This window comes from Pinus tabuliformis, chromosome X, assembly GCF_031772625.1.
Source record: "Pinus tabuliformis cultivar Carrire ecotype Pingquan chromosome X, CPIR1, whole genome shotgun sequence".
Classification (NCBI taxonomy): domain Eukaryota; kingdom Viridiplantae; phylum Streptophyta; class Pinopsida; order Pinales; family Pinaceae; genus Pinus; species Pinus tabuliformis.
Window position 1 is genome coordinate 34,930,052 of NC_142308.1, and position 18,718 is coordinate 34,948,769.

At 39.6% G+C, this 18,718-nt stretch overlaps 1 protein-coding gene across 3 annotated transcripts in view; it reads left to right on the top strand.

Moving 5' to 3' along the window:
* Positions 1-18,718, top strand: part of ALDH12A1 (aldehyde dehydrogenase 12A1) — a 375,039-nt gene that overhangs the window by 234,672 nt on the left and 121,649 nt on the right. For all 3 annotated transcript variants that reach the window (XM_089446596.1, XM_089446595.1, XM_089446594.1), the window contains 4 exons: positions 1,617-1,730; positions 2,565-2,696; positions 2,888-2,977; positions 3,662-3,751. In XM_089446596.1, coding sequence (XP_089302722.1) covers positions 1,617-1,730; positions 2,565-2,696; positions 2,888-2,977; positions 3,662-3,751 — 426 coding nt within the window. The remainder of the gene's footprint in view (positions 1-1,616; positions 1,731-2,564; positions 2,697-2,887; positions 2,978-3,661; positions 3,752-18,718) is intronic.

Sequence of the window (18,718 nt, forward strand, 5' to 3'; positions counted from 1 at the left end):
TAAGGGTCTTCTTACGAAACCTTTTCTGGGTTTTGAAGATTTTGTGTTCCTTAGCCTCTTAGACACCATGAAGACTCGAACTCCTGTTTGCTGCTACCAAAAACTAACAAATGGAAGAGTTTCTTGTATGTGCCCGTCGGCTTCTTTTCTGTTTATTATTGGTCAAGAGCCTTGTAGCTTGGTGAACTGTGATGATATTGAAATTTGTCAAAGAGGGCCATAATGAAAATGAATGGGTAGACCTTGGTGTATGTACTATGAATTGAAAGAAATGATTATTTAAGCCCTATTTAAATATTACTAAGCTCAGGAGAGATAGCTGGGATGTATATGTACATATGATGAACATATAGTTCAGTCATCCATTTGCTACGTGAGTTGGCCTGAAGTAGTTCAAGCTCAAGAAGGATATCTCAGATGGGCTTGTGTGTGTGTGTATATCTATATATATATATATATGAACTATGTGTTGAAGCCCTGGGCAAGGGTTCCTCTTAAGTGCATTATCAGTTACCAGGCGATAAGGGAGAAGCCCCTGAAAAACCGTCGGATTCAAGCTTTAAGTTTAAGCTTATCTGTACACATATGGAAAGAGTGGGCGCTAAGCTGTAGGGTCTGGCCTTCGTGTTGAATAAGCTCGTGTGATGAGGTGCCAAGGCCAAATGCCAAGGGCGAAAAGCCCATACCATATATGCTTATGCCACGGGGGTTGGAAGTTAGGGCCTGTAGAAGAGTTGAGACACAAAATGTCAAGTCGTCCCTCCTTAGAACAAGTCAGGCTGGCCCTTTAGAGTGGCACCCATTCGATCCTCCTGGATAGATATATCATATATATATAGAAGACAGTTCGACCTATCTTGGAGACAATTCATACACACAAAAGGAAGCATCTTCTGAACAAAATGAAGGAGAATAAGGGGCTGAAGTTAAAGGAAAGAAAATAATTCAAAGGAGAGATAAAAATAGTTTTGCTTGACTGAATTTCAGACTTGAAAGCTGAAATTTTTCTGTGCTACTGCAGGCCCAAAATTTCAGGATCTGTGCTACTGCAGGCCTGAAATTTCAGGACCGGAATTTAAGGACGTTGACCAGAATTCCATGTTTTGCCTGTGTTGACTTTGACTCTTGAAGGTGACTTGGAGGAGGGTTGGATTTGGGATTTTGGTGGCAGTTTTGGTCATGGTCTTGGTCTTGGATGTCTTATTTTGATTTGATTCTATAAGAGAATGATTGTTGGGTTTTAACTTTTCCCCTTGTGGGGTTTTGCCATGGCTTGCAGCCTAACTTTGGTGTCTCTTTATTTTCGTGGAAAATTGAACATTTGTATAATTGCTTGTTGAAGAAGACATAACAAATAATAAAAGGAAATCTAACATTCACAAGTAATTAACAAGTAAGAAGGATTCAAGTGTAATCTGTATGCTACAATTGGTTTCTCAACATTACTTTCATCTTAATTATCAGCTTATAAATTGAATTGATATGTTATTGTGTGCGTGCTTTATTCCTTTTTGGCAGTTTCAGATTAAAACTGTTAATATATGCATGTGAACTCTTTATTTTTTCTGAGAGTGGTTTTACGGATCTTTTAATTCATTACATTTGTCTTGTGGCAGGTTAGCATAGTAATGGAGCAAATGTTAAGGCTTCTTCATGAGTGTGGAATGCCTCTTGGAGATGTAGATTTTGTCAACTGTGATGGTAGCACCATGAATAGGCTTTTGCTAGAGGTCAACAATTTGCCCTTTTTTTATTATTACTTCTTTTGAACATGCATGAGTTTTGTACTTTTTCTCAAGCCTATGAGGTTTATAGGAGTTTTTAATGCTAAAAGCTAAGAAATCAGGAATTTTAGCTTGTAGAAATAAATAAAACAAAAAGTATTTCTGTGGATTTCAAAGTGTTAATATCTCACTCACACTTTCAGAAGAGTTAGGAAGGCACATTCATGTGTAAATATCAACTTGCATGTCATGCGATGTATATTGTATGTGATAGATTTGAAATGTATCCCCTCTTTTGCTTATGTTATGAAACGGATCTATCTTGTGGCACTGCCTGTTTTCATTATTTTGAATTCAGTGAAATCCCTATAAATTCCTTAATATCATGGCTATATACTGGAGTCTCTTAAGGACTATTATTTAATAATTTTCCTTTGATTGTTACATAGACATTGTTTTTCAACGACCAGAGTATCTAGATGTTTACTCAGGACATGATTTTTTCACTGCCAATATTGTAACTGATCCTTGTGGCTGTTACAATTGTCTACTTACCACCTGTGCAAGTACAAGTCCCTTTGCATGCCAATAGTTGCTAAATATCTAGTTTGAAACTGTTCCTGCATTGTTAGATAGCTTTGTGGGACAATGTTACTTACAGACTTGACACAAGATTTTGTGTCTTTTGAAGGTGTTTATGCTTCTATCGGTTGGTTTTGTTATTCACCCCATAATTAACCTAGTTTGTCCATATACAATAATTTTTTAATGTCCAGTCATGATTCAAGATGTTGCTTTTCTCCTCCACTCTGATTGATATTTGTCTGCTGCATAAAATAGGGAGATCCACGCATGACCCTTTTCACCGGAAGTTCAAGGGTTGCTGAGAAACTTGCTGTTGATCTGAAAGGGCGTGTGAAATTAGAAGATGCAGGATTTGATTGGAAAATTCTTGGCCCTGATGTTCAAGAGGTATGGTTAGAATTGATGATCGACTCTATGCTAGCTGCAGTTATTTCAAGCTTTCTTACTGTTTAGTATTTATCTCTCTTCAGATCTGTTATCTGTTAAAGTGCTTAACTCTTCCATTGGATTTTACCAGCTCTGTTAGTATTTTGTTGAATTGAGCAAACTCTTTTGCTTAAAGAATGGCTGTTATTCAGGTTGATTATGTTGCATGGGTTTGCGACCAGGATGCTTATGCATGTAGTGGGCAAAAATGTTCTGCGCAATCAATTCTATTCGTTCATGAGGTGGGATTTCTCTTTATATCTTATTGATGAGAGGGAGTTTGCATGTGAATAACAAAGGGTTCTTTGTTGCAACAGTCGTGATCGATTCTATATTTATCTAAGAGCATAATTCCAGAGCACATTGTTCATAATTTAATTTGTTTCGCTCTGAAATCATGATATGGTTCTGGAGTGCCATGCTAATATGTTGGCAAAAATAACAAGCAACTAAAAGCTCATCTAAGATATACTACGTAACAGTTATTAGTGATATATATCGTTGTTCTTTCAAAGGGCATGCTTTTGGGAATTGCCTTTTACTTTTAAGACAATGCTTCTTTTTTCTTATTTACTGCAACTGTAAACAATAATTTAACTCCATTTTTTGAGATTTCATTCATATTGTTTTCCTTGCTGTTATTGATTTGCCAAATTCATTGCCTTTTGCTCATCTGTTTTTTCCAAATAGCTTTAATATAACTTGAGGTTTCTTTTTCCCCATGCTTTTTATCTACCCACCATCTTTAGAATTGGATGCATCTGAACTTTCATGAAACTGTACTGTTTGGAATGTGAGATTTTTGTTCTCTTTTCATAGGCATGAGTTGCACCTGTTCCTAGGCTGTTTTTAATTTATATCTTGCATGCAAACAGTGTGTTTGTGTCACAGAGAGAGCTATTAATGTTATCATTAATGATGTGCAGAATTGGAACTCTGCCAATCTTGTACCCAAGTTGAAAGCTCTTGCTGAGAGAAGGAAATTAGAAGATTTAACAGTCGGCCCTGTTCTCACTGTAAGTGGGCCTCGTGTTAGTGTATATATAATTTTTCTGAAATGACAAGGATTGTCTTATTGTTTCATTTTTATTGCATCAGCCATGAACTCTTTGGTTTCTGTTCGTGAAGATAGGCAATTTCAAAATCAGGCCACAGTTTGATAATGCTGGATGCTACAGCCATGCAGAGAAAAATCAGTGAAAGGAGTAAATAGCAAAATTCATCTTCAGCATTGGAGGGGAGAACTTAATGGAATAGATGTAAACTGACATATGCACACACATAGATAGACAGATAAGGAAAGAGAAGAAAATTATAGGTAAATAACGCAAAATAAAGTATATGAACTTTTGCACCATAATTAATTTTTTATGTGTGTTATTCATTGCATGTGCTACACGGAGGCGAACCTGATGACTTCATCGCAGTGAGAAAGTCCTCTCGTGTAACAAAGAAGCGACAGAGTTTGTAGCTCAGGGCCAGTGAGGGTCGTGGTCCAAGGGGATGCACATGTGGCTGTGTCACATGATCAATGGAGCGTGTCACTGCCATGAGATATATAAAGTTGCATAGAGCTGCTATGGGAGCTCTCGAATGCCAATTGCATGGGGCCATGGGATCTCTCAAGTGTTGATGGCATGGATTGTGGGTTAGAAGAATCCCTCTCAACTATCTAACTCCTTCAATTATGTAGCTTGGGTCGAGTTGTGGGCTTTGACGGCCACCATTGGAGGTGGTTGGTATGTAGGGCATCGCAAGACAGGAATGATCCATTAATTGAGCCCATGACCAATAGGGTTACCATGTAGTGACCTACTTACACAAGGCTAGCTTGTGGCTTTAAAGGGCTGAGTGCGCACAATTGTCCCTATGTTTTAATTATTTTTTCGTCTACAAAAAAATTAGACAAATGCATATTAGAAAATTTTCATTTTTTTTTTCAACAAAATAAGACAATTTGTATGCATTAAAACATATAATGTATAATAATTATTTCTGTTGAGGAAAATAAAATGACAAAAAATACATGAATGAAGAAAGACTGCAATCTAGCTTGGAACTGAATTTTCTTTTCAAAACAATGTTAATAGAATCAATAAATCTTCAATTTGAATAAAGATAAGGTAAAATAATTTTACTAATGTCCAACAAACCACCACAAAAGTAGGTCACTGGGACTGAAAGATACATCTAGTGTGAGTACATTATCGGGTGCAAAAGTAGCAACTCTTAGATAATGCTTAAAGCAAGATAAAGGAAAGCTAAAGAAAAAGTGCAGCATAGATAAGTATCTAAGTTAATCACTAGGTCTAATCAACAATGAAAGATATATGTGTGTATGTATGTATATATATAAACACACACACATACAAAGTGAGAGTTCAATACTAGAAAATTGGGCATCTTGATGCTGATCAAGAGAGAGGGAGGTATGAGAACAATGTCAAGATCATTAGGGCCCAATGATAGAGGTCAAGGGCTTATAGGAGTTTTTAATGCTAAAAGCTAAGAAATCAGGAATTTTAGCTTGTAGAAATAAATAGAACAAAAAGTATTTCTGTGGATTTCAAAGTGTTAATTTCTCACTCACACTTTCAGAAGAGTTAGGAAGGCACATTCATGTGTAAATATCAACTTGCATGTCATGCGATGTATAATGTATGTGATAGATTTGAAATGTATCCCCTGTTTCACGTATGTTATGAAACGGATCTATCTTGTGGCACTGCCTGTTTTCATTATTTTGAATTCAGTGAAATCCCTATAAATTCCTTGATATCATGGCTATATACTGGAGTCTCTTAAGGACCATTATTTAATAATTTTCCTTTGATTGTTACATAGACATTGTTTTCAACGTCCAGAGTATCTAGATGTTTACTCGGGACATGATTCTTTCACTGCCATTATTGTAACTGATCCTTGTGGCTGTTACAATTGTCTACTCACCACCTGTGCAAGTACAAGTCCCTTTGCATGCCAATAGTTGCTAAATATCTAGTTTGAAACTGTTCCTGCATTGTTAGATAGCTTTGTGGGACAATGTTACTTACAGACTTGACACAAGATTTTGTGTCTTTTGATGGTGTTTATGCTTCTATCGGTTGGCTTTGTTATTCACCCCATAATTAACCTAGTTTGTCCATATACAATAATTTTTTAATGTCCAGGCATGATTCAAGATGTTGCTTTTCTCCTCCACTCTGATTGATATTTGTCTGCTGCATAAAATAGGGAGATCCACGGATGACCCTTTTCACCGGAAGTCCAAGGGTTGCTGAGAAACTTGCTGTTGATCTGAAAGGGCGTGTGAAATTAGAAGATGTAGGATTTGATTGGAAAATTCTTGGCCCTGATGTTCAAGAGGTATCAATAACCTAGCTGATCTACAAATTGCTGTTGCATCTGTCACAACCTGCACCACACTATCAGGCCCAACATCCTCTATAGCTTCTCAAAGAAGCCCAAATTGGAAAGATGCATCCTTGCGCTTTCCAGAACAGTCAACAGCTTTAAGAAAGAATGGACCTTCTGAAGATGTCACTATGATGTTGATTAGTGGACGTTTTCGGATGTCAGTGCATCTATCCATAACAATAGAGCAACCAAACCTCAACCATGTTTGTCTCATTCTTTCTTTCTGCACATTAATTTTGGACACTTGTCTATCTAAAATTGTTGTTCGTAGTTTATGTTCTCTGGGTGATACATATGAAGGCCCTATTTTTGCAATTGCTTGGACCATTTCCTTGTAATAAGGAGAACGAACAACATAGAAGGGAATTCCATTGGGAAAAAGAAATTTGCCAATTGCATCATCTGTGTCATCTCGATCTAGAATGTTGTACATCCCAGACACTGTACCACCCATTGCACAAGAATGAGATGCCCCAGTAGAAACCTTTGTTTTTTTTGATGAAGCAATAGATGGAAGAATATTTGTGGATGGATCAACATGTCTACTAGAAAACAATCCTTTTCCAGTGGCTTCCCTTTCTAGCCTCCAAAGTTGCTCCCTTTGCGCTGAATTCAGGTTCTTTGAGGGACACATATTGACTCCTTTACTTGTAATAGCCAAAATGTGTTGCTTCACCCTGGTATAGCTGCCAACAAAGTGATGCCCGCAAATATTGCAGACCCAATCACGTGAGCCGTCACTAACTTTTGGATTCTTTTTCGGCAGTCTAGTTGCATAGATTAGAAGTGGTTTTAGAGGATTAAATGTCCTCTCTACAAATTTTTCCAGCTCTCTTGGTGGGCCTTCAGAATCTACACCATGCCTATTCTGGTATCTTGCCCCCTTGTGACTGCTTTCAACTTCTTCTTGTGCATCATGTGGCTCACTACCACTGTAGCTACTGTCACTGTTCTCACTCTTCACAGAAGAAGTTTGACTCTGACTCATAGTTGTAAGTTGTAAGTTGTAACTTTGTAAGTTGAATGACAAATCAAAATGTAAGTTGCAGCCTATAGGTTGCAACCTGCAATGAAAATAAAAAAAATTTAGAAACATTACAAAAAAAGAATTGAAAAATTGAAAAACAGTGAAACTGAAGTTTCTATTTTTTTTTTTAAATTTTTTTAGAAATCAAATACATTATACAGTAAATAACTTATTTCTGAGTTGTTTGCCAAAGAGAAATTACTGTTCTTTGAGCCAAGTTCTTTATTTTCTTATTGTGAAGGGACTGTTGTTCGTGGGCAGAGTTTATACAGGGCAGAAACCCCTTTGGAGCTGAACTTTAACTATTGTTCGTTGCCCAATTTCTGTGCTATATATATATATATATATATATATCAGATCCAAGGAGCCAGATACCATTGTCTTCAAGAGACAAATTATTACTTATTGGGGGCTGAGATCTGTACTTTAAGAAGCTGAGTTAATTGTGGAATTTCTCATGTTTATTTTGGAAGGCAGAGAGCTGATAACCTACAGCCTAAGTGTTTGATAAGAGTCTGCTGTCTTATAGCCTAAGAGGACGAGTTATATCTGCTGTAAGGAGCCACAAGCCTCACTACCTTGCTGGACGATTGGACTGATGTACATGTGGGGGCATTTCCTGGTTTATGTGTGTTGTATTTGGGTGTAGAACATGTGCTGTCACTGCTGAAGGGAACAGTGTATTGCTGATATTTTTCTGGGCCTTTTATCAGTCACTTACAGCCATACATTCTTCAAGGGTCTGCTGATATTTATCATTTTACTAAATTTAAAAAAAATGAAAAAAAAAATAAGAAACACAATTACAGATTTCGGAATTACAAAAAAAATTTAAAAATGAAAAAAATTACCAACAGTTCTCAGTTTTGGTACTTACAGTGCTCGACGGGGAGGGGTGCTGCCTGCGATGGAATGCTGGACTCATTGCTGCTCGCTGCTCACTGGAGGAACAATGCTGGACTGGACGTTTGGAACAACGCTGAGGAACCTCAGGAGTCCGAACCAATCCTTGCTGATGACTGCTGCTCGACAGAGGAGTCAGGACCGTGGATGTGGAGTCGTGGACTGCTGCAGCGCTGCTCGACGTGCTCGTAGATGGTAGGATGTTGCTCGACGGAGGATGGGAGGAGTTCGGAGAGTGGAGCGAATGGTGTGAGGTCTCAGGTGTGAGGGTTAAGTGTTAAAACAATGAAACATTGAAACGCAAATGCCAAGGCCCAAAACCCTATGCTGTTTAAGTGTTAAGTTTTAACAATTAATTAAAATAATTAAAGTTTAGTTTTAATTTAAAGTTTAAACCATTTTATTTTTTAAAATCGTGTTCTTGTCCCCTCTCATCCCCTCTCGTCTCCCCTTGACCCCTCACGACCCCCCTCGTCCCCTCACGACCCCCCTCTTCCCCCTTTTCGGAAACGACCCCTCAGGACAGGGAAACGACCCCCTGGCATGTCCCCCTGCATACCTTGATTTTTGGGAGCATGGGGAAACACCCCCTTCTCATCCCCAAGTCCCTGGAGCATGGGGGAGCTAGGAAACTAGACCCCTGGGGGGGGGAGTCCCCGTGGAACACTGGTTCTATATTAATTCATATTAATATTTTATTTTCCCTAAGTTTAGACTTAGGGACTTCATTAAAAATAATAATTATTTTAATATCTCCCAAACTGTTTAAAATCTGCCCAAACCCTTTCTGGGTATTGGAGAGCTCATGTGCCTTAGCCTCTCCACCAATTTTTGTGGCTAGAGCACATCCGATGCTACCCAAAATCAACATATGGTGGGATTTGACTATATAATTGTGGGGGGTATCTAGGAGTGTGGATTCCCTACTCTCCCTTTCAAGGTTGAAGGAAACTATAGATAGGTCTCTAGGTATTCAGTTGAGGTTGGGAGGTACTCTGACATGTGGGAGGTGCCTCGCTCTGGATCCCTTTGGAATTGGGCCATTTGTTGCTATGAGGATGAATGATCTTATGGCTATTCCGATATCTCTAAACCATCCTTGATGATATCAGTTGAAGTCCTAAAGGGGAGGCTAAGGGGAAACTCGAGGTCTCATCACTCTTTGGTTTGAAGTACTCTGGAGTTATGCTTGTCTCTTGTTTCCTTGATATGATACAGGAACATGAAAATATGAGGTGATCCTTTGTGATATCCCCAATTTTCTAAATCAGTAGGGATAGCACAATTTTGACAATTTTGGCTTGGAAACATTTTTGGCTTTGGGACTGGTGACACACAAGGGGGAGGCTAAGGGGAAACTCGAGGTCTCATCACTCTTTGGTTTGAAGTACTCTGGAGTTATGCTTGTCTCTTGTTTCCTTGATGATATTAGTTGAAGTCCCAAGGGGGAGGCTAAGGGGAAAGTCGAGGTCTCATCACTCTTGGGTTTGAAGTACTTTGGAGTTATGCTTGTCTCTTGTTTCCTTGATATGAGGTGATCCTTTGTGATATCCCCAATTTTCTAAATCAGTTAGGTATAGCACAATTTTGACATTTTTGGCTTGGAAACATTTTTGGCTTTGGGACTGTTGACACACAATCTAGCAGGGCCCTAGGGAAGGAAAACCTAAGGGACAACTACTAGACCAAGTGACAACAATGGAACAATTACCCACTATCACCTCAGTCAAGGTCCCTTGCTCTTTACGGACTTTCACTGATGTGAGGTGTTGTTGCCGCCTTGCACATACACCTAAGTTAGCGAAAAAAGCCCTTAACCCCACAAAGTGTGGTTGGTGGTGTTGCACACATTTTGTCAAAGTTCCAAGGAAGCGGAATGTACCAAATTTGGATCATCTATCAACAATTCATATGTCATTGTAAACCCATTCTGCAAGTTATGTAATGTAAATGATGCTAGTAAGATTGTGAATGTATGTAACAACCTAGGTAAGCCTATTATTTTGGCGAGAGTTTCATCCTAGGAGATTTTTCGTTTCACTGATTCATTTGTGTTTCTAAACACGGATGGTCGGCAAAGTTTTTCCCTCTAGCCTCACCCCAAAGCTAGGGTGAAATTCTTCGTCAAAGTCTTAGGTGAGTCATAGTGTTTTAGTCAAGTCTTATGTAAAAGTGATTTGGGAATAATTTAAGCTAATTGGCTAAATTATTTTATTACAAATCACTTGGTCTACTAGATCATATTGTGTTGCAAATTGGGTATGTTTTTTGAGGGTCTAAGCCAAATGGGTATTCCCCCTTTGGGGGTTGAAATTTTAAATCTTATGTAAAAAATATTTTAATGCATGGTCCCTCATACTTAGACATCATGGTTAAAATATTAGAGGGTGGAAAAAATAATTAATCCCCTCATGTGTCAATTAATTAAATTTTTTGGAAAAATTAAATTAAAATCCTAAGCCAGAAATTTAATTAATTAGAGTCAATATTAAAATGTCTTAGGAAAAATAAATTTTCCAAGTGAAAAACTTGTGGGTTCTAAAAGAATTAATTTTGGAGGTCCTCCACCAAGGGAATATTGGATATTTCAAGAAAAATTGACCCTTGGTCCTTGGTGGTTAAGTCAGTCAAATTTTTGAGGAAATTAGCTCAAAATAATTAATTTTGAGTTAATTAAAATCTATGTTGCACGGGTTCGTGAACTCGGAGGTGGGGTTCTCGAACCCGTCTCGGGTTCTCGTCCCCAAGTGCTGGATTTGGGTACGTGTTTTTTTGAGAAGAACCCATAATAGTTGGGTTCTTCAATGAAGAATCAGGTTCTCCATTAAAAAAATGTTCTTTTGTCTTGATGGGTACGGAGAACCTTGATGATGGGTACTTGGAAGCCCAAAATCGAGTTCTTTTGTCTTAACGGGTACGGAGAACCCTGATGATGGGTACTTGGAATCCCAAAATCGGGTTCTTTAGGGTTCTTTGGAGTTCATTTTAGTTTTTATTTTTAAAATTTTAATTAATTTAATGGGCTTCCCCTAGTATTCCAGGTAGCTAGTTCTTCATCTTGCAAGAGGAATTGGAGTACTTATGCCTTTATCCATTCAGTAAAGAGAAATAGGTTGGGCTCAAAGAAGGCAGAGAACTTAGTGTACATTCATAGCACACTCTGTCTAATATCTCGAAAAGACCCTGGGTACAAGGAGGGTCCTTTCAAGAGATGGAACCAATACATAGATGATGCTATGTGTGTGGATGAGGAGATACAACCTGATGGCCTTAATTAGCTACCTCCAGTTGCTATGGATGAGCAGGAGCCTCAAGATGAGAGTGATTCCTACCTGGAGGCTGGAGAGCATGCTAACTGAAGATCTGAGTGATGCTGATGACATGGCTTGAGGAAGCCATTGTTCACTATTAAGTATTTTTACTTTAGTATTTTAAAATTTCCTAGTTCTTGTTTGGAGATGCCTTAAGGCAAATTTTGAATGTAGTATGACAATGGACATATATCATGATTCTTATTAATATGTAAACTCCAATTTGCGCTTGATATCAAACTAGAAATTTTGAAATTTCATTGTGAATGTTGAATGTTCAATGATGTGCATGTTTAAATATATAAAGTTTAAATCATAAATATTTTAGTTTTCTTGTTTAAAGTTGAAAAATATACAAATTCATATATATTATAATTTATAAAATATAATATTTATATATTATATATATAAATTATAATATACCCCTGACGAACCCACGCACCCTGTTTCAAAAAATGACGTACCTGTCCCCGAACCCACATTTCTTGGCAACATAGATTAAAATGGAATTAAATGATAAATTCGAAAATTCCTCAAAAATAAAAATTCAACGATTAAGATTAAAAGATGATCAAGTATTTTTCGATGGCCAAAATTATTTTGACAAGGATCAAAGAAACTAGCTGTTATTTTTCACTTGGAGGATTTATCTATAAATTAGAGAGTCATTTGAGCCTCCAATCATTTGATTTTTGGCTAAGAAATTACTGTTGAAATATTGATGTAACACTATTGTTCCTATGAGAACTTTTATTTCTATCATAATAAAGACTTTGGGGTGCAGTTCAAGGTGTTGACTGTTCGTTGATTTGTGGTATGTGCTGGCTACGAGTTTTCCTATGTCATGCTAGTAAATGATAAAATGTTTTTTTCATTAGATGGGGATAAAGTCATTCTATTGATAGTTTTGGGCCAATCTTAGATGATTTGATTTGCCATATGATTAATAGATTTTCTTGAGATATTTACATAGTGTTTGCAGGTACCCCAGTCCTTGGTCTCCAAGTTCTCAAATTGTGGTCATGAACCAACTTTGTTTGGGTCCCAAATAGTTATGTGATTGACGTAAACTTCACTAAGGCTATAGTGAGCACTGGGTTTCTAAAGTAATTTTAACCATTTAACAAAGAAAAAGCCCCATAATTTTTTTCTCAAAATTTAGTTTAAAACGCTTGTATATTTGTAAAATAATTTTGTAGATTATTTTATAAATTATTTTTGCTAATTGGGGTTTTGTGGTTTTTTGAGATTTTGTAAATATTTGGGGTTTTGGGTGTTTGGAATCTATTTGTGCATGTGAAATCAAGAGAAGAAGCTGGAGTAGAGCTAGATCTAGGCCCTTGAGGGTAAGATCTAGTCTCTAGATTTTTTTGCAGGGCCAACCATTGAGAACTTTGCAACAAAATTCAGATCCAGAAGATAATTTTTTTTCTGAAGCAAAGGGTTTCAGTTTTTAGGCCTCCTGACCCGGATCCAACCTCCTTTAGCCCTGTGTCTGCCTCTAAGGCCGCTATGTCAACCTCGAAGGCCCATGCATCAACCGTTTTTGCCTCTGCGTCAGATTTTTTGGCCTCTTGGAGGCAGGCCGTAGCCTCTAAGGGCCTTGACCCTCCTTCCTAGCCCCTGTGTTGGGGTTTCTAGGCCACTTTTGGCCTAGCTGTGGCCTCAGGAAGTCTCGACCTCCTTCTTCCACCCTAGATGACTGCCTTTTGGGCTAGCCGTGGGCTTTTCAACCTTAAAAAACCTAGTCGCTCCCTCATTTTCAGCCTCTTAGCCCTATGAAAATTTCTAAATAGAAATCCAACTATAATGATTAATATTATATCTTCTACTTATTAACTTAAAAATAAGATATTCACAATGTTTCTACAACAAATATCGAAATAAATTCTACTGCAGCGTTCACAATTAAAATATCGCGGAAAGTGAATGCAAAGAAAAATACTAACACACGTATAACCACGATGACACAGTTATTTTTGGACAATTGTCCTCGAAAAAACCCAAAGTGGGAAAGCTGATGTAGCAGATGAGAGTTTCTTTATTATTCTTCAACAACAATCTCATGTACAAGATACAACCAGCAGAATAGAAGAAGATTCTCTGTGAGATTTTAAAGACACTTCTCGACGAGTTTCTGATCCAGGAGAGGACCTGCTGCCCCCTCTGCGTCTCACTATGTCAGCTTCTACGTGAGGACTCCGTAGTCCAAACATCACACAGCCTTTGCGCTGTCCCTCCTCTGCGTCACAACCTCTGCGCTATCCTCCCTCTGCTCTGTGTCTTCTGCTCTTGCACTCCCGAATAACGCTGATACCCTATCTCTCCTCACTTGCAACTCTCCCTCTGATTTGATTTTCTCTTGTCGACCGTCGACCAGTGAGAAAATCGATCTTACTTGGGGAACTGAGTATCAGCCTCTTGTTGATCTGTGGTAGCATCGAATGTGCTCTAGCCATGAAAATTGGTGGAGAGGCTAAAGCACATGAGATCTCCAAAATCGAGAAATCGTTTTGGGAAATTCCATCCGGATAAGGAATTATTAAAATAATTAATATTTTTAATGGGTTACTAAGTCTAAACATAAGAAAATAAAAATATTAATGGGTATTAATAAAGATAAGGATGAAAAGCTTCTAAGAGACAAGGATCAAGTCTATTTTTATCTTAGCCGTTGATTAAGGATTTAATTTCTTCCGTTGATTCACCAACAGGAAAAGTATAAGAGAAGATTTGAGGGTCATTTGGAGATACACCAACGGATACTCAATATCCCAAGGAAAATCGATTTTATCAGAGAGAGGGAAAATCAATTTTAGAGGGAGAGTTGTAGGGTGGAGGAAGAGGGGGTGATTAGCAACAGTCAGGAAGGATAGAAGAGGTGACGCAGGGACTCTGAGCGACAACACAGAGGGAGACACAGTGAAGGACAGAGTAGCGCAGAGCCAAGCAGAATGACGCAGGGTTGACGCAGTAGGGAAATGAAGTCCTCTAGGGTGTCAGAAAGTCTCAGAGAAAAGTCTTAGGTGTTTTCTCCCTGTGTCTATGCATTTTTTTCTCTAAAAGCAATTGTTGTTGAAGATTAATAAAACCCTCCTTTGCTGCATTGGATTTCCCGCATTGGGTTTTCCAGGGACAATTGTCCAAAAATAACTGTGTTGAATCTGTTGATGTGTTTGATTCTTGTGCATGTATTTGTTTCTATATAATGGTGTGATATCTGCAGTAAAATTTATTTTAATATTTATTGAAGGAATTTCGTAAAGAACTTATTGGATAATAAGTAGGTAAAATAAATTAGTTACTGCAGTAATAGAATTTCTGTTTATAAATTTTCACACCTCTGGTGTCTTTTCCAAATGCCCATCAAAGTCCTTCTTATAATCCTCGAGTTGAGTAATCAACGACCTATATTAGATTCTAATTAGTGGCTTAGATCATATTGACTTGATCCTCGTCTTCTTCTAGAAGTTACACCCATGGTTTAGATTATACCCATTAATTATTTTAATTTCCTAAGTTTAGACTTAGGGTCCCATTAAAAATAAGTAATTATTTTAATAAAGCTCTCGCCGGGTGGAATTTCCCAAAACAATTTCTAGGTATTGGAGAATGCATGTGTCTAAGCTTCCCTGGAAATTTTGGGACTTAGAGCACTTCCGATGTTGCTAGAAATCAACAAGCCCATGTTGATTTTTGTAGCTTGGGAGGTACTCCAAGCCTTGAGGATCGAGGGTTTGGAGGAAGGAGCTCCACAAGTGGCCTTATGGACTTGAAATGCAAGCTTGGGGTTTTGCGCCAAAACCATGACGAGATTGCGACATGTGATGGATGGGGATGATAGTAGATGATGAGACAAATCCAACGCATCGAGAATTGTCCAATTCCGAGTTGTCGTTCAAGAGATATGAATTTTTGATGATATTGTGTGGGATTGAGTCACAAAGTTAAGGTCGACTTGGTGTTTTATTGACCTTATGACTGGTGACAAGCCCTGTTGGAGGAATTCGTTGAAGCCCCACACAATGGTATAAAAGGAGGACTTGTGTGAGGCATTATGACATATCCAGATGTGCATCTTCTCATAGAAAACTATCTCTGGGGCAACCACATATTAGAGGAGCAAAAAGGACAAGTGTGGGGTGTGTTTGTATGTGTTTACTCTCTACCATAGGTCTGAGTTTAAAGCTTGGAAGCAACTGCAGGTCTGGGCAGATTTATGGTGTGGTTTTTATGTGATTTAAGGAGGGTTTACCCTTGTTGAACATGCCAAACTATAGAAGTTAATTGCATGTAGGCTGTAGGTGCTAAGTGTCCTAAACAGAGGGGCTGAAAGGTTGTTTTGAGGAATAGAATAAGCCACAGACCCAAACCTCTGTTTTGGCAAGTGTGGAGGCTTGTTGGAGGGTTGTTTATAACCCAAAACTACAACAGAAAGTGGTCTGAGATAACTAAGGGAAGCCACAGTTAAGGAAGAGGTCTAGACGTGGAGGGAGGTGCTGTAGCAGTATGTGTTGCGACCGTAACCAGTAGTGCAAACATTCAACAATACACATCAACCCATAAGCAGAGGTTAGTATGGTTTTGTGTTGAGTTATATTGCTAGTTGGATGGTATAGTTGCATCTTGTGGGAGCCATGTGTTGAAGTTGACTTGGGTGGTTGGAAACCACAAGAAGGGGCAGATTTCACAATGATTGTATAGGGCATCATTGGACTGGTGGAGGGCAACGTGTTGATGGTGTTGAAGTTTCTAAGTCTCCTAGTTAGAAACCCTCCATGCACTTTATCTGATTTATTCCTACCAACTTGTTCCGCTACTTAACAAGTTATTTACAATGTAAATACTGAGAAATAAACACTAGTGCATGCTCAACATATTACAGATCAACAACTGAAGGAAACAAAAACAATCACACCAAATGGCACCGTTATTTTTGACCAATGTCCCCGGAAAAACCAAATGTGGGAAAACCGGTGCAGCTATTTGAGGGTTTTCTTATTAAGCAATTTTAGAGTACAATCTGGGTGCCAAATCTGGCCTACCCAACAAAGAATTTCCTTGGCAGTAATACCTCTCAGTTTGAGACAAATTTCTCGGTTGAAACCCCGATAATCCTTCCGGCAGCTCCTCAGCTCCAATCTACCCCAGAAACCCCAACGTCTGCCTTTCTAGACTGCGTCAGCCCCTCTTTGCCCAGCGCTAGCCCTGCGTCACCCTGAAAGGGTCTGCGTCAGCCTTAGGAGGCCCCGTGTCAGCTTTCTAGCCCTGTGCGTCAGCAACGCTGGCCTCTCTGAAGCTCCGCGTAGCTCCCGGTTGCCTCTACGTGGCCCTGCATGAGCCCTGGCTGCTACTGCGTCACTCTCCCCAGCTACTGTGCTGCTCTCCCGACACTATCTTTGCCCCTCTGTCTCTCTGTACTCAATGCTCCTCAGCTGCAACTCCGATCACTAATTCTATCTCTCTTAGAAAACCCTGCTCTAGAGAATAGGATGACTGATCATTCTGGTATACTCTCCAAGTGACCCTCAAGCCTCCTCTTATACTTTTCTTGTTGACATATCAACGACCGAGATTAAGTTCCTAATCAACGACTAATATTAGATCTGGCTTGATCCATGTCTTTTAGACCATTCTAACGCAGTTTCATATTAATTCACATTAATATTTTAATTTCTCTAAGTTTAGACTTAGGGACTCCATTAAAAATATTAATTATTTTAATATCTCCTGCACTGTTTAGAATTTGCCCAAACCCTTTCTGGGTATTGGAGATCTCATGTGCCCCAACCTCTCCACCAAATTTCGTGGCTAGAGCACATCTGAAGCTACTCCAAATCAACACTCCCTCTTAGCGAGGATTGTGCTCTAGCAATACTCCTCACTGAGTATTGCTCTGACCATCCGACATCGGTCCTTGTGTTGATGCTAGGCCTGCTGCCCACCATCCTCATCACTATTGTATCCTGTACTGCTGCCCATGGTTCTGCCACTGCCACTGCTGCATCTGTACGACAACTCCCTCTACATCCGTGCTGTTGTTGGTCCTTTCTCCCAGCACTGCATCCGCACTGCACCTCCTCTCATCATGTTGCATCGTGTTGCCCACTGCTGCACTGCAACTCAGTTACTAAGAAGTAAGTAATTGATCTCCCATCCTGACCTCCCTGTTGAGCTAGAGACTCTCCCGATGCTGAAGCTCCCTCTGCCGTTGACAAGTGCTCCTTCTCTGACCTCTATGCTACTGCAACAACTCCCTGCATCTCGCACCATTTCACACCTCTCTGTGCCATCCTACACTGGTGCAACACTCCCGTGCCTCTCACATTGCTGCAGCCTGCTAGCCTCGCGTTGTCTCAAGACTCCTGCACTGTAGCTCTCTTTGTCGCTCCATTCACATCCATCTCTATCTGACTCAGCTAGTCCTGCTACTCCTCTTCAGGGTTCCCGTAGCAAAGTCTAATCCAAGAGGCTGGGTACCTTGAGGATCCTGCCCCTCATCGCCTGTAGTCCGCTTGACTACAACTCGATGTCTCCCCACTTGTTCTCAAGTGGTGCGTGTGCACTCATGGCATAGTCATCGTCTGTCAACACTTCCTTCTTTGCCCTTGCTGGCGCTGCCTTAGTCTTGGAAGACTCTCCCTTACTCTTCTTCCTTGGACACTGGGTCGCATAATGACCCAGCTCCCCACAGTGGAAGCACTTGATCTTGGAGAGATCCTTCTTCTTCCGCTTTTCCTGCGTTCCCTCAGATGCTAGGGCAACATCTTCCTCCTACTGCTTGACTTTGATCCCCTTGCTGCTGCTACCTGTCTTTGACCGCCGTCTGATCTCTTCTTGGCGAAGAGCAACCCACATCTTGTCCTAAGGTGGAAGTGTCCCTCTGCCCCGTATACTTTGGACAAATACCTACCAGTCTTCTAAGAGAGCATTCAGGGTTGTCCTCACCATCAATTCGTGATCCGGCGTGGCTTCTAAAGCAGTCAACTGATCTCGGATCTCATTCAGTCCTCCGAGGAAGATGTCAGTTGGTTCTCCCTTCTTCATCTGATACGACCTCAATTGATTCTCTAGTAACATTCTTCTCTGCACAGAAGTATGCTGGTACAATTTCTTGAGGGCCTCCCACATCTCATATGCCGTTTCCTTTTCGGCAATATGTGGTACTACATGGTCCTTGACCTCGTCAAGGATGATGCTCTTGGCCCTCACCATTGCCTCCTCGTACTTGTCGTTATCATTGGGGTCGACTGGGATAGCTATAACCTTCAAGGCGAAGTTCTTGACACGAATTTTGTCAAGTACGGATAAGATTATGGCCTTTC